Source organism: Electrophorus electricus, chromosome 20 (genome assembly GCF_013358815.1).
Source record: "Electrophorus electricus isolate fEleEle1 chromosome 20, fEleEle1.pri, whole genome shotgun sequence".
Lineage (NCBI taxonomy): Eukaryota > Metazoa > Chordata > Actinopteri > Gymnotiformes > Gymnotidae > Electrophorus > Electrophorus electricus.
Genome location: NC_049554.1, coordinates 181488 through 205000, shown reverse-complemented (window position 1 = coordinate 205000; position 23513 = coordinate 181488). Strand labels below are relative to the sequence as shown.

General features: G+C 40.6%; 2 protein-coding genes across 6 annotated transcripts in view; both read left to right on the top strand.

Moving 5' to 3' along the window:
- def6b (DEF6 guanine nucleotide exchange factor b) overlaps positions 1 to 1997 on the top strand; it is a 7963-nt gene extending 5966 nt beyond the window's left edge. For both annotated transcript variants that reach the window (XM_035520122.1, XM_035520121.1), the window contains exons 9-11: positions 329 to 527; positions 636 to 726; positions 1665 to 1997. In XM_035520122.1, the coding sequence (XP_035376015.1) occupies positions 329 to 527; positions 636 to 726; positions 1665 to 1852 (478 nt within the window). In that variant the 3' untranslated portion in view covers positions 1853 to 1997. The remainder of the gene's footprint in view (positions 1 to 328; positions 528 to 635; positions 727 to 1664) is intronic.
- A 6297-nt stretch (positions 1998 to 8294) lies between these two features.
- On the top strand, positions 8295 to 22379 carry pparda (peroxisome proliferator-activated receptor delta a). 4 transcript variants are annotated; one of them, XM_027032364.2, is made up of 9 exons: positions 8295 to 9649; positions 15757 to 15940; positions 16067 to 16196; positions 19127 to 19272; positions 19627 to 19765; positions 20051 to 20253; positions 21013 to 21219; positions 21519 to 21762; positions 22069 to 22379. In XM_027032364.2, the coding sequence occupies exons 2-9, from the start codon at positions 15815 to 15817 to the stop codon at positions 22314 to 22316; spliced, it is 1443 nt and encodes a 480-aa protein (XP_026888165.1). In that variant the 5' UTR covers positions 8295 to 9649; positions 15757 to 15814; the 3' UTR covers positions 22317 to 22379. The 4 variants fall into 4 exon arrangements, with proteins under 4 accessions (XP_026888165.1, XP_026888164.1, XP_026888168.1 ...); XM_027032363.2 differs by having other exon boundaries at positions 15757 to 16196; XM_027032367.2 differs by lacking the exons at positions 8295 to 9649; positions 15757 to 15940; positions 16067 to 16196 and adding an exon at positions 16302 to 16343.
- The last annotated feature ends 1134 nt before the right edge of the window (positions 22380 to 23513 follow it).

The following is a 23513-nucleotide window of genomic DNA, read 5'->3' as shown; positions in this document are numbered from 1 at the left end:
ACATGCACAAAAACACAGATACAGTGAGGGTCTTAGTTTAATATTGTTCGGATTTTAAATCTGCAGTACCATCAGCCGTCACTATTTCTAGAGATTACAATTTGCATTTTGTAACCTCTTCAGTGTCAAGGACTGTTGTTATGATGTTGTGTCCACTTGAGACAATAGCCTGCTAGAAGCAGTCGTGTAACTGTACTGTACTCCAGACTCCTAGTAGATGTTTGTGAGTTGTGGCTGTTGTTAGTGTTGATTATTAGTTGCAGTTGTTGATTAGTATTAGTTGCAACTGTGGTTATTGTTGATTATTAGTTGCAGTTGTCATTTTCAGACTCCTTGCTGAGGAGGAGGAGAAGACGAAGGCTTTGCTGCTCCTGCAGGAGGAGCAGGAGGAGCTTCTGCAGCAGACCCAGCGGGAAAAGCAGGAGCTGTGCAGAAAGATGGAGAAGAAGGCTCACTCCCTGGAGGAGGCACAAGCTCAGCTGGAGAAAGTCCGAGCCAGCCGGCACAGAGTTGACCAAGACATAGCGGTGTGTGTGGCTGAATCTCTGCGTGTGGGTGTGTGTTGTGAATGTGTTTATATGTGTGTGTGTGTCTAATGGCCTAATTTTCGATGCATCATGTGCCGCCTGCTGCAGGCCGCTCAGAGAAAACAGCGACAGGCCAGCACCAGTGTGAAGCACTGGAATGTGCAGATGACTCGGCTGATGCACCCCATCGGCCCAGGAGGTGTGTGTCTGTAATCTCACCTACAGTACTACTGTTACAAAGTTGCTCTTTACCCTTACAGGCTCTATTCTGTACCTTGTTAAGCTCTGCCTGTCTACACCCTTACAGGCTGCTAGCTGCAGGCCTTACACTGTACCTTCTTAAGCTCTGTCTGTTAACACCTTTACAGGCTGCTCTGTACCCTGGACCCTACACTGTATACCCTTAGCGTGCTACTGCTGTTAAAAACTTTGCTATAGTAATACTTTTAATGGTTCCCAATTTTCCTTAAAGAGTAAAATAATCTTTATTTTCTTGTTCATTAGGGATTAATTTGTATCGATCATTTGTATCAATCATTTATCATGTACCAAGTTGTAATCTAAAGCAGAAATCTTTAACCAAGTTCACACTGTGGTTTCCTCCATGTCTAGACTAGGTAGTGCAGTTCTATTACCCAAATCAAGTGTGTCAGGTGATGCTCTGGTTGGCGCTGATCTACCTCACTTACACAACCTTTGAATATCAAATGTGGATGGCATGTAGTATACTGTATAGAAGTTTATACTTCTTAATAAATTGATGGCTTGAAGTGTTGCTGTGGAAAATAAAGCTGTAACAGCAAGCACTGGAATCAGTGGTACTGGACAGAGTATTTCCTGTGCAAAATACATACAGTGCATCTACATGGCATCCATGTACTGTAAATGTTGTAATGTTGCCTCTGAACAGGGAGATGTCTTTTAGGATCTAGTGGAGCCTTAACTGAGCTGTAGAACCTAATACAGTTCAGTCTTGATTTGCTTAGTCTGGCTTTAAGAACAAGGCTGGCTAACCATGCACAAATTCACAGGGTGAAAGTGTTTTTCTAAGCCCAAGAGATGGCATTGACTATGGCAATGACATTCAATAGTGTGCACTTAAAACATTCTTTGTCTAATGTGTGCATGTCTCTGCAGACCGGAGAGCGTCCGCCCCTGTCAGACGCATGACCTCGCTGGGGGAGGACATGAGGCAGGGAGACAGTCAGAACGGCGAGGGAAACATCAACAGCTTTAGCGGCACAGACAGAGTGGAGAGAAAGAGTGGGGCGAATATAGACGCCAAGCCACGAATGCTACAGAAAGCTTACTCTGAGCCTGTGTAGCACATCACACACATTAACATCATTATTCTGTATTATATCTCAAGTTCACTGCTAAACTCCTAAAGAATTTCCTCTATTTTAAAAATCTGTAAAGTAAATTACTGAGGTTTACAGAAATAAAGAGTCAGACATGTAGTACAATTTCTATACTGATTTTTTCTGATACTGTAGCCTGATTTTTCCTTTACATTTACAGCATTTTTCAGGTGTATCGTAGTCTCTGTGGCATACACATCCTCATATAACAATAAATAGGTCAGTTTTAAGAATACTATTATGCCAAAGCCCTGGCTAGAATTAAATGAGTAAAGTTTTTTAAAATACACAAGTGTATGTTTATGTGCTTAGTGATCCTGTGAAGAGGTAAGTGATCAGTCTTTGTTTGAAGACTGCCGGTGACTCAGCTATACAGACAGCCAGTGGAAGGTCATTCCACCACCTGGGTGCCAGGACAGAAGAGCCTTGTTGCATGCCTTCTTGTGTCTTGAGGGATGTTGTTTCATGTCAAGCTGTACTAGAGGCTTAAAGACAGAAGAGAGTTTTATTAGTGACTTTAGGTATGTGGGAGTTTGATTATTGACTTTTGGTATGTGGGAGCTGGACCAGTGGATTTGTAGGCAAGTGTCAGTATTTTAAATCTGATGTGAGCCACTATAGGGAGCCAATGAATGAAACGAAGCTAGGAGGTGATATGGGAAAAGTTTGGAACTTCCTTTCTGCATAGGTATGTTTGAAATGCTCAGTATCGTCTTCTATGCATGAACACACACTTGAAATACATACTGAAAAATGCCTCTACTTACCAAAAGGGTGTGAAGAGCACTTTCTGTGGTTTCATTTCCTGTTTCCTGTACCAAGATGTAACAGTAAAAATGAGATAATTTAAATGAGAGGTAATCATTTATATGTAAATGTATTCAGGAACACAGTTCTCACCTTCAGGTAGAAGACTGATAATTTTAACCAAGACACTATAAACACTACATATTTAAACAGTACATGCAACTTCGAGAAAATACAAAATAACAAATGGGAAATACAGATTACATAAACTTTGATTTTTAGTAGTGAAGATATCTTACTGAATAGGGGAGAAAGTAAAAATACTATATAATAAAACACTATGTAGTAAATAAAACACTATGCAGTTTTGAACTGGAGAATATAGAAAGTAAACCATTTAAAAGATTCTGTCTGTACTGACCTTATGCTGTAAACAGTTGCATAACTGGTGAACAGCGTCACCTTGTGGTAGTAAAATGGACTGGGCTTTTCCAGTTTTAAAAGTAGAGGGACATTTCAAGGTCAAAAAAGAACAGAAATCAAGGTCTTCAGTTGCAAAACTTACAATGATATTCCTAAAAAGATTTTTATCTCTTCTGATGTTGTGTTCAAGCTGCAGCCTGAATCCTGTACCATGTGCTAGTCGGTGAAGACACAGATCTTGAATTAGTTGCTCATCAATGTACTGCCGGAAGTACCACAGTGGGTTCCATTCTCTTCATTTTAGGGCAGCCTCATCTGGTGTAATTCTGCATTCTTCCAACATAGGCATAAACCTTACGACAAAGACAAAGCAAACTCAATAGTTTAACACATTAACACAACACAGTTAACACATTAACACAGTTAACATGTCATAAAAATTTTAAAGTTCAGAGCACTTTTGCAGTCATACCTCCATCCTTCAAAAGTTGTTAACATTTCTTATTCATTGTTCATAAAATATTAGTATATATTTCATGGAACATGGTTATCCTTTCATTTTTGCATTGATTAAAACCTCGGAACCCTATGTTTTTACGTTCTGGTTTAGAGAATGACGGCACACTTCCGCCAGCTCTACATCTTTGTCCACCTCGTGGGTCCTCCTCATCTAAGTCATCTGACCTTTCACCCCCTACTGTCTCATCCTCTCTCATTAGACAAAAAATAAATGCAAATCCTGATGTCCACTATAGGAATTATAAAGTATGTGTTTTTCATATGAAATAAGTTCAGCTCTCAAAACTCACTCAGACTCACTCAAAAATAACAGTTAAAAATTGTTTATGAATATCATATGTAGGTATCATGCCAACCAGGAGTAGGCAGCACCACCAGCAACTCAGAGAGCAAGCTTGTGGCATTGGAAGAAAGAGGGGTTGTGTTCAACAGCACACAGAACAGAGGTGTAAATACCTTTGAGAAAAGCTCCATCATTACTCTCTCTGCTGTATAAAATAGCCTACTACATGCTACTTGCGTCCTGATTGGGCACCAAATTAGCACGCTGTATGTGACTGAATTAAATTGTTCCATACTCCGGCCAAACATACACAACTAGAGCTATCTTCGTGGTGTGCTGCATCCCATCCTGCAATCCTTCACAAATGAGCGGAACCATCATACCTTCAGATGACCTGATAGTGAGGTTTGCATTTGTCGTATACTGGACATGATACTGCATGGTGCTATGGGGACCAGTACACAGTATACAGTATGTAGTAGGCTATTTAAAACACAGCATGGTTCTTTCTTCATCTGCACCACATGAATATTTGAACAACAACAAACAGTTTGAAAGTAATAATTTGTCCTAATTTGGTTAATCCAAGATGTAGAATTTGAGCTAATGTACAAGAACCAGACTCATACTGTACCAAGTATGAGAAGGATGATTCCTGGTACACCTGGATGACATTGTGTTTCATCACAGAGGAACAAACAGTGGAAATTCCCTTCAAATTTAAGAGGAATTCAGCGAGGACAACAAGCTTGGATAACCTCAAAATCAACATGTGAGACTTTATCATTTCTGTGTTTAATTCATTTATAGACTATGGTTTATTTAAATGGCATAATTTATCTAAACCGTAATTTCATTAAGGAGCTACTCTTTGCATGCAATCTTATTTAACCAACATATGCGTACAAATATATATACTTGTGTTTATCAAATAAATATATGTGCACTTTTTTAAGTTATATTAGAAATACAAATAGAGATTTTATTTTACAAGTTCACAAAATGTTGCTAGGTGGTTGTTATTGGATCTCACGTGGTTGCTATGGTGTTACCAAGTGGTTGCTATAGTGTTGCTAGGAGGTTGCTAGGTATTACCAAGTGGTTGCTAGGTGGTGGCTATACATTGAGATCTGGTCATATATCAAAAAGCTGAATACAAGCACGGATTTCCCAATCAGACCTACCATTCCGGCGCTGATCCTGTGTCAAGGCACTCAGGTCACGTCCAGTGTGCTAAGAGATGCTCAGGTAACATCCAACATGCCTCCAGACCTGCCAGACCCACTAGATCCACCGGACTCACTGGACCCACTGGACCCACTGGCAGCAGCAGCTGCACCTCTGGACCTGCCGGACCCGCCGGACCCACTTCCAGCAACAGCTGCGCCACTGCACCTGTTTACATTTACATTCACAGCATTTGGCATATGCGCTTATCCAGAGCAACTTACAGAAATGCTTTGTCATTACTCATAGAATATATCCTAGCCAGTACAGTAGGTTAGAGTCCAAGATACCACTGAACTAGAATGCTGTTGAAACACAGGGATCAATGCTGATGTCTAGAAGTGCAAAACACATACGCTCTATAACAGACAAGAATAAGTGCAATAAACAATACCCTGGCATGGAGACCTGCGGGCCTACATGCCTGTTCCTGTGGCCGTGCCCCGTGGCACCCAATAGACTCCTGTGTTCCCTGTGGCTGTTGCGCCAGCCTCTGTATCTGTTCTTTTACCCATTACCCGTTCCTGGCACTATGCTAATTTGTTCCTTTGTCTGTCTTTGTTCCAATTCCTGTGTCTTTTGTTCAGTTTCTAATTCTTTCTGTTCTGCAGTACGCTGTCTGATCCCCAGTTGCCTGGGGACCTGTCCTGTCTTCAGTCCTGCCTTCCTGTCTGCCCTTCAAGTCTGTGTTATTGGTTTTACCTGTGTCTAGTTATTCCCTTGTTAGTTTGCATATTTAAGCTCTGCATTTTATATGTGTTTGTCAGTTATTTTACCTGTTTCATATACTACATGTCTTGCTTTAGTCTACGTTTAGTCTTTGCATTTTTTTTGTGTTTGCGTTTCCTGGTTTGCCTGATGCGTGTTTTCTATTGTCTTGCCTCTGGTTTATATAGTTCGGTTTGTTTTTCAGTTTATGTTATTACTGAAGCTGGAAAGGTTTAGATTACAATCTCAGTTCAATGACACTCTTAGTTGAAATGAGTTTCCAATGGGTCAGCCAAACACTGGTCACACATAATCACTTTCCATAGTGTGCCATAGCAATGTCCCTTTATCTGGGCCATAAACGTCAATGCAGTTGTAATTCAAGAGGGAAAATCCCACCAATTCTGAAGGTATGGCAAAACTTATATGGTAAAGATCTGGCCCAAATTCATACAGTCATGCCATATATTGGCCATAAGTATCAGGTAACTGCCACATGTGGGCCAAATATGTTTGCTTGCTATATTTGGGTAATGTTTTTGGCTACAAAACATGCTCGGAGAAAACCATCTAGTTTAAGTCTTATAAACTACATGCATCATAAAACTTAGTATAAGGAATAGTGCTATAAAAATTGTACTTTTGTAAAATGCTAACATGTGAGAGTTATTTCATCATAATAGATAGGGCCGTACCAAATTCATAAATGCAACGAACTATAGCATTTGCCTTATAAAATCCCTGAAATCTGCAATTTTAGAGAAAGTTTGTGAAATTAACTCATTTTCCCTTTAAATGTTGTAGGGCACTAGTAGTAGAGGTCCAGGTTGCAAACACATAGATGAAACCTGTAACCATCTTTCTTGCTGGTGCAACTACATTTAAAAAATTCACTAGTGTGACTTCAATCAACTATAGACTTTGCAGCTGTCTGTTTTAAATTTGAAGCAGGAGCTCTGAATAAGTCCTGTGTCATTCTTATGTAACTAGTTTGGTTCAAACAATGCAAACTGAACGTGCCTTACATACATTCATATGATTTGCTGTTGTAGTATTGTGTGGATTTTAATTTATTTGATTTATTTGAATGTGGCAAACAAGAATCTTGAGTGCTAATAGCTGCTTAAACATTATGCTTCAGTGTCAAACAAAATATAAAAGCATAAGGACAAGAGTGGATGATTTGTGAAATGCAAGCACTCAACATTCTATAAATTCCCCACCTGTTACTGGTTTCACCTGTGTATGTTATTAAACACAGTACAAGGAAGTAAACAACTGGAAATGTTTTACTCTTCAAAGTAATTGTGATTGTCATTTGCCACTATCACTTTTGAGGACTTCCTGCACAAATAGTTGATATAGTGAATTTCACTTAAGGCTGCAGGAGTATTAATTGCAGGAGAATTTTCTCACTGGGAAATTCACAGACTAGCATTGATTAATTCTTTCAGCAGATACAAGTATATAGCACTAATTCATCAAGAAAACTGACCATCAGTCAAGTCATTCTTTGTTACCTTATTATTGGCTGCTGCTTGCCCTTGTGTAAAAAAGTAAAAATAGTGTAAAAAAGTAAAAACTTTTCCAATATTTTCTACAGACCATAAATGAGAGGTACATCCGAGTTTTCAGATCACCCATAACCTACAAGCACAAAGATGCTATGAAATCCAGTCTAGCAGATCAGAAATCTTTTTCTGTCATTGCTGACATATGGTTAGATTGTATATTGAGATCTTGGAGTAACAGCTCATGTGTGTCATGTCTTCAACTAAGGTATACATCCTGAAGACCTTCCTTGAGTGCAGAATATTCAAAGGCTGCCAAAAAACATTTCAGCTGCATTCAAGGAAAAATGAGAGGAATACAATAAGTGAGAAGGTAGATTTTTTATCATAACAGACAACGCTTCTAACATGAGAAGTCCTTTTAAGGTTATGATAGTAGATCACTCAGATGATAGTGAGAACGAAGAGGACATATTTGTGGAGCAGCAGGATCAAACCTTTCATGTTGCTGTCCAGCAGCTGTCCTGGTGTGTTCACATTTGAACCTTCCGGAGTGGTCTGTCAATGATAACTCAGTGCTTTAGCTACTTGACTTGTAATAGGAGTTTGCCTTTGTGGGGAGACCTGAGTCTGTAGTATGTTCAATATGCAATGTCAGAATTGCATTGATCAAACATAAAGCAGCACTGGAATACAGGAAGCAATCACAGATTGTGAGTATGACAAAAAATCCTATGCCTACAAAGTGTTTGATTACTTCCTAAATAAAGACAAGAAAAGAACAAAAAAAAACAAGCCACTGTCAGCAAGAACCATTCACAACTGTATAGTCATGATGGCATGATGCAAACACTAATAAAGGACATAAACACAGGTACTTTTCTCTTCCTTTATATAAGTCTACTGACATTAGCCATTTATCTCATCTTAGTATAATTGCAAGGTATGCTGCAAGTGATATTGGTATATTGCATGAGGAACATCTTGCTGTTTTGTCAATAAAAGAATCAACATGAGAAGGTTTGATCAAGTCTTTTATGGATTTTGCCAAAAAATATAATTTACCAATGGCTAATGGTGTACTGATGGGGCTCCACTGATGGAAAAAAACAAAGGAATTGTGGCACTTCTACATGCACATGAGAAGAGACCCAACCTATAATGATTACATTCTGCATCAGGAGGTGCTCTGTGCTCAAACATCTGCAGAATAACTTAGTGAGGTAATGTCACTGTTCATTCATGTTGTCAACTTTATTGTTTTAAATGATCAACAGTAAAAGCACTGTTAAATGGTAGGCCATGATTTTGGCCTGCTTTTGCACCTGTAGCTTCACTCCCTGTGGACATCACTTGGCATCTAATCCAGTTAGAAAGACTGGGGAATTCAGAAATGCATGCTTAGCAATTAAATCCACTCAACATTTTTCTTGTCAGCAATTAGGTGGCTTCACATTTAATCTCCTGTTATCCTTCAATCATGTTTTTGAAAAGTCTGTGAATGTACTGCTCTTTTCGCATCTTACCTTCCTGGGGTCTCCACTGGAGACAATTTATTGGTTAGCCTATGTGACAATAATAATACTTAATAATAATCCTGTTATACCCTAATATAGCATAATAGTACAAATGTAGGCCTGTTATTTTTTTTAAAGACATATTAAATTGTATTAACTATTATATGGCTCTCAAAGAAAAAAAATCTACAAATATTTGGTATTTATTGCTCTCCAAACTAAAAAGGTTAACAACCCCCAATGCACACCCCCAAATATTTGTTTATACTTGTTTTCACTAGAACTCATAAAGAAAGCCCTGGATAGAAGTAGCTTTTGGAAATAAAGCAGTAATAATATTAACCTATATTATTAAACTATACAGCCCATTTTTATGCATAAATAGATTAGGCCTTTAGTGAATGCGCCTGAAAAAAACTCCAAGAGACGCCGTGATGACATCACTGAAAAAAAATGTCTGACGCTGCGCCCTCTGGTGACGTCACAGCGGTAGGTTTCTGACGGCACGCTGCGGGATTACTGGGCACGTCATCTCAATCCCGCGGGTAGACATGCTCGGAATAAAGAATACCTTGTACTCAGGACTCTATTTGGATACGTCCACGACGCTGAATTCCCGGCTTTTAACGTTCATCGCTTAAGGGGACGTCCGGACAGAGTAGGAAAAGTCACGCTGTTATTGTAAAAGAGACTCGAGGAACAGCGAAGACCAAGTCCGCCTACTGAAACCACTCAGAACACAGATGAAGATGGATTATAAATGAAGAACACGGGCGTTATCAAGCGAAACTGACACGTGCAAATTGCCGTCGTCTGTTTAAAGCAGGTAAACCATAAAACACACATTATTCACTAAGACCTCTGTGCTGTCAACGTGTTCTCCCCGAATTTAAAGGAAAGTGGTCAACAGCGGCAGGGTCTGGGGTCGCTCGGCTCCTGTCTGGAGTGTTGGGAGGTCCGTAGGCGCCGGGACGTGAAGTCCGGTGGACTCCCGTAGTTTGCTCACTCGTGAAGTCAGTTGCACTCCCGTAGTTTGCTCACTCGTGAAGTCCGTTGCACTCCCGTAGTTTGCTCATTCGTGAAGTCCGTTGCACTCCCGTAGTTTGCTCACTTGCTGGCTGGTCGGTAACGGCAACGCGCAGACGAAGGCGAGCGCTGTTGTTGTTGACGAATCGTTGCAGCACGTGAGAAATAAGTAAACCTCGTGTACTTCGATAGGAAAGTTAATGTAGGTAACTAACCTAACGAGCTTGTAGTGAACGACTTAAAGATCTGAAGTAAAGTGACATTTTAGGCGTAGTTCAGTTACGGTATTTGTGGCGTTGTTGGGTGGCCTGACACGCAGCCATTGTGGCTGGTGTTGGTTTGTGAAGGTTTGGTGTGTTTGTAACAGGTCGGGATCTTTATCAGTCCAGTCCTCAGACTTGTTCAAGAGTTCCTGTTCATGCTGTTGTCAAAGAGATAAGGACGAAATCGTGAAAATAATTCGGAATCCACTTCATATGCGAAATAATCACAAGCACCATGTTGACTAGGCCAACCCCTATACACTCCTGCCAAATTAAAAACAGTCTGAACTTTGAAGTGTTTTTGACTTTTTCTGTCTGCTTTGAATCCCTGTTCCCCCGCTAAGGTTCACTCACCTTTTTGTGTACAAACGGATCTGTTATCAGTCCTGATTTAAACCCTTTTATGCCAACTTTGACTGTTTAATGAATGCTAGGCTACAGTATGTCACGGCAATTGGTTTTAAAATGTATATTATTATTATTATTATTATTATTAGTGTTTTTACAAAACTACTAAAAACTATGATATTATTTGATAAGGTTATTAATTTGGAAGGTGTGTGTTCCTGGCTGTAGCCCAATGTAGTGTAATTGGAGAGCCTTGTTTTCAAGTAGGGTCTGTTTACTCAGTAGTTTGTCAGAATAGAAAGAACTGTAACAGACTGAAAAGCTGTTTTAAAACCACTCCCATGAGCACACTAAACAGAACCCCACTAGGAATATGGCTGTGATTCTCCTGCATTAAACACTGTCACTCAAATAAGAAAACAAAATATTTGGTGTCTGAAAGTGAAACACGGTACTTGCAATTCTCTTTCTCTCTCAGCTTCCTGACCAAAGCACAGCTGGATGAAAGGATTAAAGATTCAGTCCTTTGAGTAAAGTTACAGTTCATCATCTTATAAACTATACAATGACAACCCATCACTCCGACAAGCAGATCTGTCTGCCTGTGTGGCTTAAGATCTTAAAGCTTTTCTTAGCATTGGGTAACACCATAGCATTGGAGGCAGGGGGTGTCCTCCCTCCCTCTAATCTAGTGTTTTGTTTTTAACTGTCTGCATGTATCTGTGTGTCTGGTTTGGCAACATGCACAGATTGCCTACCACCATTAATCACGCACCTTCACTGGAGGTGTGAGCAAAAATACAAATATAGTATGGGGGAAAATCACAACTGCACTGCATGAGTTATGGCAGGACTAGTTGGTTGTGGATTCTCTCTTTCATTTCCATTTTCTTTTTTCATTTATGTAATGCTGTATTGGTATGACTGATTTATACATTTGTTCTGAATGGGTGCAAAATGCAGAGTAATACAAATCAAAAAATATATATTACGTACATATTATTATTATTTAACAAAAACACAAAGGTTTACAGAAATAAACAAATAAACCATCTGACAGACCATACCAAAATATGTGTATGGAAAAATGTATCTTATAAAGGAGGCAATTTCTTAAAATTTACATTTGGCAGACACTCCAGAGCAACTTACAATTTACATTATGTTGCAGATGTGGGCTAATGTAGTATTTATATAAAAATTACACAGTCAATATGTCATATAATCTTGTTCAAGAACTCTTATTGGTATAGCATATTACACTTGTCCAGACAGGGGATTGAACTCCAGTTTACCCACCTCTGATAGGCAGTATTGTGACCAACTACACTGTGGTCATTGTCTCAGTTTCTTCTCCAAGTAGAACAGGGAGATTATCTGACTCATAAAGTAAACTGAAAGTATTGTTCATATATTTTTTAAAATGCAGTTCTTTAGGCAATAGAGGGAAAATCTGTTTCATCTTCTCTTTTCATTAGGTCATAGTACCTACACAGAGTTTCCTTTCTTGGTATCCAGATTTAGTGAAGTCTTTCTCTCTCCAGTTCAAGGTTGTGGTCACTTAGTCTAGATTTTGTTAGTTTTTCTTTCATGTTTACAGTGTGGCAGATTGGTGTAATGATTTAAGAGTCTGTAGCATTTTTATTTTGTGTTGTCGATTTACTTAATCATTATATTCTGATTGCATATATACATCTGAATCTTTCCAGTTTGTTTTTACTTTCTATAGAGGTGGAGAATGAGTAGATTTTCTTTCTATCTCTCACTCTACACACCCTGGGCATTCTTCTCTGACTCTTCTGTGACCTATATTGACTGTGTAAGTAATAAACAAACAATGGTTCTGCATTTTAGAAATCACATCAAAAATACTGATGTTTGCCAAACATAACATAGTAATTTAAAAGGTTAAGGGTTTAGGTGACTGCAGTTAAGTTTCTGTAGAGTGTCTTTGAATCTTGTAGTAAAGACTTTAAGGATTGTAGTTAAGGATTTTTGGGGAGAGGGGTATTGAGGCAGCTTTGGGGCTGGTCCCAGGGTTAGTTAAATGTGTTTCCTCACTAGAGTGGAACAGTCTGCTCAAATGCAGGTTAGTCATTTATTTCTAAGGCACCAAATATTTGTTCATTGTCCACAACACCAATTCACATTGTTCCATATTGAAATTATACCAAATCCAGGCTTCTTTAAACCAAAATCCAGCTGGCTCAAATAGAGCCCACTTTAAGGGAATGTGGAGCTATATGGTTAGGGAGTACTGTTGTTTGCAGATTCTGGTGGACAGGAGTTTCAAAGTGTTGCAGTTGCTGGATCATGGTTAGGATAGATCTTTTTAAATTAACAGATCATAATTTTTCTAAAATTGGTGAATTACACAGATGTTAATTTTAAGATTTATTTATTTTTAATGTCTTCCCACCTTCGACACAGTATTTTACATGTGTATTAAAAATGTTTTTTTACAAAAAGTATTACCAGAATATCAGCAGGATAAAAGCAGGTGACTCAATGCTGAGGTCAGTCTGACTCATTCTGAGGCTGCAGGCAGCAGAGGTCATGATGAAAACTTCTCAGTAAACGACTGACCAAACCTTTCCCATCTTGCTGCATTTCCACATCTGAGGCTGAGGTATGTTAGTCATTGTGGCCATTTGTGGTGTTGCCTTGTAAAATAAACTTTTCCACTGATGTAGATGGCAGTGTCTACTCTTTCCCCCCAAAATGTCTCAAAGTAACTTTATTTCTAAATTAATTTCTAACTTCATTTCTGACTTTCTAACTTAAACACTGATGTGTCGGGTTTGGTGATAGGAGATATTATTGACATACTGGTCACACACACCAGCAACAGCAGAACTAGGATACATGCTGTTACTCACACACTCATCTCACACAGTCCAGCAGGACCACAATGTTTGCCGTTACCCACACACTTCAGCAGGAAGTGCAGATGTTACACTCCTCACACACACATCAGCAGGAACAGGGTGTGTGCTGTTACTCACACACACCTCACACACTCTCAAGCAGAGGATGTGTGTCTTGGTGGTTTTATGGCCCTATTACTGACACCTCAATTGTCTAGAACCAAAAGGACGCAACATAAAACAAAAACAAAAACAAAGACGCACTCTATACTGGGTTTTCAGTGATGTATTCTTATTGTTGTGTATGTGTTTTAAATATACTGTATACTGTAAAAAAAACAAAAACAAAAAAAACCCACATCAAACCCAAACAGTAGTATTTCTTCAGGGAAGACTCTACAGCAATGTTTCTGACAATCAAATATATGACTCTCAGTACTCCTTTTGAATCAGTCTGTATCAACTTGAAGCTCCCATTCAAGAAGCATTACAACTAACCACTCGAGGCCCTGTGTATAAAGCCTGTAAAGATTGAGAAAAAGGGTACGTTCAAGCTCAACACCCTATCCCAAAGGAAGAGGGTGTTGCCATGGCAGTGTGGTGACTACTGGCCAAGACACCTCAGGGCACATTACATTTATCTGACACTTTTATACAAAGCAACTTATAGTTATGACTGAGTGAAAACTTGAGGGTTAAGGGCCTTGCTCAGGGACAGCAACTTGGCAGCAGTGGGACTTGAACCAGCAACCTTCTGATTACTAGTCAAGTACCTTAACGACTGAGACACCACTGCCCTTCAGCAGTGCACCACCTCAGAAGTGATACAGTTGATTGTCTCATTGGCCAATCAGGTTCTCCACGCCATAACAACTTGACATCTCTGCATCTGACTGGGTTTCCTATCATGCACCCTTGTGTGGGTAACCTGTAAAACAAAACCTTGAAACACCACAGCACAAAGAACAAACTTGTAATGTCACAAGGACATAACAGTGGTTCATGCTGCCCTCTCTCAGGAGGAAAGGCCACCTCCCTTTCAGGGGGAGAAAGTTCACAGGTTGTCTCCATGGGGTGACCTCTCTGTGTTGTAGTTATTGTATGCTCCCCCCCTAAACACCAGTATTGTCTTAGAAAGACATAAAAATAGAATAGACTGGAATGCTGGTTTATTAGTTCAAGTGGGACCAAGTCCCACAATGTTCCATATATCCGTGTGTGTGTGTGTGTGTGTGTGTGTGTGTGTGTGTTTGTCTGCATTCCTCCCTGTAGATTAAGATAACTCTTGGCAGCCCTGCTGCCTAATCAGGCTGTATTTAGGGGAGAAGTGAATATGCTCTTTAGCTTAGAAGTGAATATGCTCTTTAGAAGTGAATATGCTCGTTGAAGCAAGTTTGCAGGTTACTGAAGATTTAGGCCTCCTCAATGCTGCGTCAACGCCTGTTAACACGCTATGAATCACACCAGCTGCTGGACAAATAGGAGGAGAAATATAACTACACAGAAAATAGTTAAATGTAAAGATTTGCAAGCTTCACATGTCTTTGTGAATAGTTTATGAGCTTTTTGAAATTGCTTGCTCTTCTTTTATCACCCAGATTGCAGTGATTGTGTGTGTGTGTGTGTGTGTGTTGGTGTCTGTATGCATGAGTGTATCTGTGTGTGATTGTGTCTGTACTTGCGTGTGTCTGTGCCCTCTGAGCATATATGCATGTCTGTGCATGCTTATTGTGTGCTGTGTATATGAGTACGACAGTGTGTGGGAGAGGTCACAGATGATAGCTGATATTGAGAAAGGCCTTCACTCCTTGCAGGGCCACTTTAGCAGGTGCCAACATCCCAGAGATGGAAGCCCTCCCCCACCGAAACAGGTCGCCTCTCAACCAACAGCGCAAACTTAACCCTAAATTCATTTGCAGCAGATAACTGATGGTGCTATAATTTACCATCAGTTATGATTGGACATGATTCTGTTTTTTAATAATATTGTATTTCATAGGAGCATTTTAATTCATGTGCTAAATCAACTCCAACCAAAGATTCATGTTCCACAAAGCCAGTGTTTCCATTCCAGTCTGGTCGTACCAGTCATTCCTGAGTGCTTCTTGCCTGAGGCTGAATGTTCCTGAGCATGTGGTTTTGTTGTTACTTGAAGCATTTCTGATGACTACAGGCAGTTGTATAACTACAATAACTGTACACAAGCTTAGACCACTACTGCTAGTGAATTTACACATACACACACTGCTACTGAATCTCCTCCTACAGTTATTTCAGCCATCTTCTCCAAAAGGCAATGCTGAACTCTCACACACTTTGTGTGCTCTTGGGTAAAATTGTTCAGTTTAATTTTTTTTTCCCTTTTTTAAAAAAATTTTTTTTTATACACATCTGCATGTTGTAATCAGGAGTTTCTCTCTGTCCTGTAGGTGTGCCCTGGCCATGAAATGACTGCAGCAACTGCACTGACATTCAGTACGCACTGGCATGGATGGGACTAAGGCAGCTGTTTTAGTGATGAAGAACACCATTCTCAGGGAAGTGGAAGCAGTGAACAGAGTCTGTCTACAGAAGGGTGATTCATCTCCCTGTCGTAGCCACACCTCCTCAAAGGTAGATCTAGAGGAGGAGAGCCTGGAGTTAGTTCTGTCAGAGCTGGGGACAGGATCTGAACTGGAGGTGGGTGTTGATTTAAATACGGAGGTGAAACTGGGTGTGGCGCCATGCTTGGACACACAGATGGAGCTGGAAGAGAGAAGGAGTTTGGGGAGGAGCTCTCAAGAAGAACCTGCAGACAAGGATGATCAGGAGAACAGCAGAAGTAGCACAAGTGACTCCCATGGCCCTGCTCCCACTAACTGTTCAACAGGTGGGTCAGGGCGGGACGCATAGGAGAAGACACATAATTGGAAGGATGAACAGATGAAATAATACTTGAATAATGCAGGGATAATCGAGTTATTGGATGGCTGAATTAGTTGTTCTCTTCATAAGGTATATTCAGAAAAATGTAAAGGTAAATACAGTTTCAATGCCATTTTGCTATTTACATTTGGCTGCAGATTGGTATTGTCTTGTAGCATTTGTGGCTGTGGTAGAAGTCTGAGTGTATTATCTTGTAGTGTTTGGTAGAAGTTTGTATTGTGAGAAATCTGTGGTGTGGTTCTGAGAGGTAAAAAGCATAACTGGGCTAACTTGCTTTCTGAAAGGGAACACATCTAATTCATCATATACAATTATGTGGGTCTTTGTGTATTAGGAAGAAAATTTGTTAATAAAAAAGTTAATAATTAATAGAATTTTTTTTTTTAAAGAAAAGGAAAAAAGAGTCTAATTTTTTCTGCTCTATTTTTCTGCTCTAACTCCTCTCTTCCAATGGGGTGCTCTGCATTGAAGACCTATTTCAGATCTGCTTGCCTATGAAGATTTTCAGTTTGTCCTTCTAAACTGCACTGTTGTTTTGCAGTGGTACATCTAACTGTCAGTAGGTGGTAGTTTACACAAACCCAGAATGTCCTCTGGGTGTGCTGCCCTTTGATCCACACACAGAAGCCTTCATGCTTAGCTGCCTCTACACAGCACAAAGAAAAGAACCACATGCAGCTCCTAATTACTCACAACAGCTTAGACATTAGCGAATATATCAGACCTGCCATAATGGGATCATTTCACATTTGTTGTTCAATGAACACTCCAGTTTTAGCCTAATTTTTCTCACTCATATAGTTATATTGAGATCACCTTTTTCTTTGATAAAACAAACTCTGAGAGGAGAGAGAGAGAGAGAGAGAGAGAGAGAGAGTGTGTGTGTGTGTGTGTGTGTGTGTGTGTGTGTGTGTGTGTGTGTGTGTGTGTGTGTGTGTGTGTGTGTGTGTGTGCGTGCGTGCGTGCTTACATGTATGCATGTGTGTGATGGTGTTTTTTGAGCAGCGTGACCACTACAGGCAAATGGTGTTTGTTGTTTTGATGGAATCTGAGTCTAGTGCAAGCCCATGTTGACCTTCATACACACCGACTCCTGCTGTGATTCCCTTCACGTCACTGCCAGCTTTTTAGCTGGACATCACTCTGCTTTGTGTGTTGTGAGCATGGTTTCTTGTGTGCCATGCTGTCTTGCGCACTCGCTCGCTCACTTTCTCTCTCTCTCTCTCTTTTTCTCTCTCTCTCTCTCTCTCTCTCTCTCTCTCTCTCTCACACACACACACACACACACACACACACACACACACACACACACAGAATGCATGGCTTTTGGAATATACATGGAAACGGTACTCATCTGGGTAGGTTGGACTCAGCTGGCCCTCTGTTCCATACCTGCACTGTTTATTTTCGCTACTCTAACATCCACTCAATTCAAACAGGCCTTGTGTTTTCCCTGCTGTAACACAGAATACAGAGAATGCCAGCTGAGGCACATCACTTTCTACTTGTAGAAATGCTAAGAAAGTATTTTTAAGCAGCATGTGGTAGCTTTGATATGGTTTCTGTTTCTTGACTCACTGCTTGAACACACTCCCTTGTAATTTTCTATAGTCAGCTCACCACATGTTCTAGATTGTTCACTATTGGCGTGGTCAGCTAAACTATTTACTATAAGGCAACTCTTCTGATGTTCTAGAATGTTATCCATGTACATAACTGACCTTGTGTTAGAATTTTCTCAGCACTCATGTAATCGCAGGCAGAAACTGTGGAGTAGTGCACAGGAAGCATCTGAGGCTGTAATCACATCACAAACAATCACACACTTGATGATCTCTCATGCATGAATTTTCTTCTGCATGGTGCGGTTTCCTGAATAGGTCACAATGAGTCCTCAGCATCCACAGCTCTTTTGTTTGTGGTTTACTATGACATGAATGTCTGGCTGTGGGATCAAAATGAAGTTCACACAAAGGGTCAGTCTATATAAAGTTGTACACTGTGGAGGATGTCAGAGATGGACAGAACTGTGTTAAATGGGCAGTGGTATCTCAGTGGTTAATGTACTTGACTTGTAATCAGAAGGTCCCAGTTCAAGCCCCACCACTACTAAGTTGCCACTGTTGGGCCCCTGAGCAAGAACCTTGACCCTCAATTGTTCAAGTTCTACTCGGTCATAATTGTAAGTCGCTTTGGAAAAAGGTGTGTCTGCTAAATGCCATAAATTGTGTGTGTCATGCAAGTCCTGTGTTTCTTAGTTTTTTTTTTCCCCCACTGAATTATTAAAATATTCCAAAATAATGAGAATTTAGCCTGTCTGCTAACCAATTAGTAAACAATGACGTGGACCAAACCAACTATTAAATTTGCAGCTAAAAAGCATCCTCTGACTATTAAAGAGTGACAGAAAGGTTTCACTTAGCATATCAGTGCTAGATTCACTGTTTAGATACAAAGCTGGGTCCAGGCATAATGAAGTGTAGCAAGTCTGGTGAACGTCAAATCAGAATTGACATTCCTCCATAATCAAATTCACATTGAGAAACACAGTGGAATTAATGTTGGATAGAAATTGTTGTTTTCTTTCCAAACTAATTGTCCTTAAGAGGAATGGCCTTTTCTATATAATTTCTATGCATCTATTACTAAAGTAGACAACACAGGTGTGTGCCTATGTACCTGAAAAAGGAGGTACATCTGCTTATCTGCTCATCCTAAAAGACAATTTCTTTGCCTGACAAATATACCTGCTGGTTTGATGTTCAAAAATAATATCCTCTATGTGTGTGTGTGTGTGTGTGTGTGTGTGTGTGTGTGTGTGTGTGTGTGTGTGTGTGTGTGTGTGTGTGTGTGTGTGTGTGTGTGTGTGTTCAGATGTCTCTCAGACACCTACCCAGTTGCTGTCAGAGCAGCTCTTGTTGGGCCGGGATGAGACGTCAGGGCTGAATGTGGAGTGTCGGATTTGCGGTGACCGAGCGTCTGGCTTCCACTATGGAGTACATGCATGTGAGGGCTGCAAGGTGTGGGTGACATCGCCACTATCGTTACTGCAGGGCTCCACATGGTTTCCTGTGCTAGTCCAGGGATGTGCTTTATTTAACTTACAATAGTCTGAAATATCTTAATTTGAGCATGTAGTGGTTATTAATTAGATGAGCAGCATGTGAAAGTACTGTATAGTACATAGGAAAGCAGTTGGAGTGTATAGTGTGTTCTGATGAATAGTACTGAGATAGTGGGTGTTGTCTGCTTTGATACGGCAGTAAACAGCATGTGTATACAGTATGCTGAGACAGAACAGTACATGCTAGGCATACACAGTGTGAGCAGTATTTGAGTATATGAGTGAGCTCTCGTGTCTTGCGCTGCTGCAGGGCTTTTTCCGGCGGACAGTGCGTATGAAACTGGAATATGAGAAATGTGAGCGCAGCTGCAAGATCCAGAAGAAGAGCCGCAATAAGTGTCAGTACTGCCGCTTCCAGAAGTGTTTGATACTGGGAATGTCTCATGACGGTTAGTACCTGAGCCTTTACAGACCTTCATATCTCACACAGACCAGTGTAACACCTCACCATTTAAAGTGCACTACACCATGAGGTTGCTGTTTCACTCTGCAGTTCTTTACTTGTGTGTGCAGGTCATTTAGTAGTTTAGTGACTCACACTCACTGTATCTATTTTAACATCTTTTGTAGTGAACAGAGAGTTTTAAGCATTTACTAGATGGATGGATGTTTATGCACAGGGCCTGTGTGTGTGTGTGTGTCTGTGTGTGTGTGTGTGTGTCTCTCTCTCTTAGCAATCCGTTATGGGCGTATGCCAGAAGCAGAAAAACGGAAGCTGGTAGCCGGGCTGTTGGTGGATGAGACGGGCTCCCAGAATCCAGATGGCTCCAACCTCAAATCGCTTGCAAAGCGTGTTAATAATGCCTACTTAAAGAACATCAACATGACCAAGAAAAAAGCCCGAAGTATCTTAACTGGAAGGACTAGCTCTAGCCCGGTATTACAGCCTAATCAAATACTACACTACAGGCTAGTATAATAGATAGCCAATGCTGGATTTCCAAAAAGGCAGAGTAGCCATTGGCCTACAGGCCCCGCACCATTTAGGGTCCCCACGACAACAGATTAAAAAAAAAAAAAACATATTAGGAGATTATTTCCAAGGGTGGCCCAAAAATTTAAACTTCTTAGGGGTCTCCACAGGGTTTAATTCGGCACTGCAGACAGCCTAGTCAAATATGACACTCCATCCTGGTATAACAGCTTAATCAAATACCACACTCCAACCCAGCATAATAGCCTAATCAAATACCACTCTCCAGTCCAGTATAGCAAATAGTTTAATCAAATACAACACTCCAGCCAGGTATAACAAGCAATCCAGTATATCAAACACAGTCTAATCAAATAACACACTACAGTATAGTAGAAAAAACTGTATAATACAAACAACAACACTCCATCTTGAGAGAACCCAGATAGCCTAATCAAACACTACAGTGATGTAACATGCACTGTGTTCAGCATGGGGGACTATTTATGGGGTATTTGCAGGAGAATATGGCTTATACAGGAGCACTGGACATCAATTATATTGAATTAGACATGCAGTGGCAAGTTAAAGATTGTAGAACTTTGACCATGTGGTGGATGCTGTAACTGTACATGTTGAACACTATTCATATAGTAATGCTGATCTCTGACTGTGTCTCTCTCTTTTTCTTGTTCTCTTTGTGTCTGTCTCTCTCCATCTTAGCCGTTTGTGATCCATGACATGGATTCACTGTGGCAGGCAGAGAATGGCCTGGTGTGGAACCAGCTAGTGAATGGAACTCCACCCCATAAGGAGATTGGTGTACATGTGTTTTATCGATGTCAGTGCACTACAGTAGAGACTGTTCGGGAGCTCACTGAATTCTCCAAATGCATCCCGGGATTTGTAGACCTTTACCTAAATGATCAGGTATAAAACCCTTATACACCTACAGAGGAGGAGAGGTATTAAAGGTAGAAGATTAGGATTTATCAAAGATTTTACTATAAATTTGTGATTAATCTGTGTAGATTTTTTTGCTATGTGGATAATTTCTAATAAATGCTGCAGAATTAAATTATGTTTTTTTATCTAGAGTCTTTCAGGCCTTTTCAAGAAATGTCTAGTCAAGTTTCATGACTACCACTTAGGCCTAAGTTATAGAAACGATCAGAGGCTGCAATATGTTGGTAGATTACTGAGGGTGCACTTCTCCTCCACTCCTCTAGGTGACTCTGTTAAAATATGGGGTGCATGAGGCAATCTTTGCCATGCTGCCATCTCTGATGAACAAGGACGGCCTGCTGGTAGCGAATGGGCAGGGCTTTGTGACGCGGGAGTTCCTGCGAAGTCTGCGAAAGCCCTTTAGTGAGATCATGGAGCCCAAGTTTGAGTTCGCTGTGAAGTTCAATGCCCTGGAGCTTGATGACAGCGACCTTGCACTTTTTGTGGCTGCAGTGATCTTGTGTGGGGGTATGCAGTCAGCATAAGTATTGCACACGCAAAGGACAAACAACATGCACAGAACCACACACACAGACCAAAAGCATTACACACACAGAACACAAGCATTGTAAACATATTCGTATGTGCACAAAAATACACACATAAAGAGCACAAGCATCACACACACATGCTAAGACTTCTCTTTGCCCAGCTACCAAAAAAGATGGTTACAATAATACAACATGCATACAGATTCTGACCTCATAATAACCAACCTTTATCACCGTGTGTCTGCGTATGTGTCTTCGTGCGTGCCTGCGTGCATGTGTGTAGACCGGCCTGGCTTGATGAATATGAAGCAAGTGGAGGACATTCAAGACAGCATCCTACAGGCACTAAAAGAGCACCTACAGGCCACCCACCCCGATGCTACCTACATCTTCCCCAAGCTGCTGCAGAAGATGGCTGACCTGCGGCAGCTGGTCACGGAGAATGTTCAGCTCGTGCAGAAGATCAAGAAGACAGAATCAGAAACCTCCCTTCACCCCCTGCTACAGGAAATTTACAGAGACATGTACTAAACATGCATTTCTCTCTCTCTCTCTCTCTCTCTCTCTCTCTCTCTCTCTCTCTCTCTCTCTCTCTCTCTCTCTCTCTCTCTCTCTCTCTCTCTCTCACACACACACACACTCACACACTCACACACACACACACACACTATTGAGACTGATCTTTCCCACACATCTGGCATGTCCAGTTAGTGTAGGTATGTCACTGTGTGTTTGTTTCTGTTTGTGTTGGTGCTGCTTCGCCTCACAGATGGACACTGGACAGTTGTTTAAATCCCAGAGCAAGACTATTTTCTGTCATATTTGAATATATGTTACTGTTTTTGTATGTCAGATATTTTCAGTCTGGGTTTGTGTTGGTCAATCCATTTTCTCAATAGTCTTCATGGAACTATGCATCTATAGAGAGAGCATTTATACTGTGCAAGCAGAGTTCTTAGCATAGTTTAGCCTAGCTTATCTTATTTTACCTTTAGTTTATTATAGTTTATATTTAGCTTAGTGTAGTGTACTGGAGCTTAGACATCTTGCCCCACATGGGCTGCTGGTAGCGGACTAATGTGCTGAAGCTCATGACCTTTCACTGTTTCAGTATGTCATCTCCAGCACAGAGGGCTGTTTTCTCTTTGTGCCTTTGCCTTTACCAGTCACTGCCCTCTGCCGAACATGGAGGCTGCGAAAACATAAGGCTGCAACAAATGGCCTGTGCAGTCAGAATTTTGCTTAATTGCCCATAATTCTCAAAGAAGTGTGGCAGTAACTGAGTGAAGATGAAAACCTATGGGGCTGTATGAGGCTGTGTATGGCCCACCTCAGTAATGAAAAACTGATAATAATTCCCTAAGTCCCCCTCACCTGGGCTGTGTGCTGCAGTGCTTCAGTCAGACCAGGTCTAACCAAGTCTGTAGGACTGAAGACCAAACCACGTCCAGCTGAGTCTGTATTGCAACAAATGCTTCATTGCCGCAGTACAGCAGCTTAGTGGACACATTGTTACAACGAAAAAACCTCATATCTTTATTTTGCTGTCTTTTTGTGATTTTGTTAGTGTGAGGAACGTATGTGAAATAGTGGATAATAAAAATGTGAAGAGAATATGATCACAGGGTCCGAGTCAGGCTGCTCCTTTAATTACTAACCAATTTAGGAAGGTTATTTTGATTACTTTTCCCACTGTATTACTGTTTATATGTGTGACTAGTGTTTCTT

Bases quoted from the DNA above. Each gene is read 5' to 3' on its own strand.
- pparda (XM_027032363.2), top strand. From the start codon at position 15,815: ATGGATGGGACTAAGGCAGCTGTTTTAGTGATGAAGAACACCATTCTC. The intron at 16,197-19,126 runs GTGGGTCAGGGC...GTGTGTGTTCAG, and splicing joins TCCCACTAACTGTTCAACAG to ATGTCTCTCAGACACCTACC. The intron at 21,220-21,518 runs GTATAAAACCCT...CCACTCCTCTAG, and splicing joins ACCTTTACCTAAATGATCAG to GTGACTCTGTTAAAATATGG.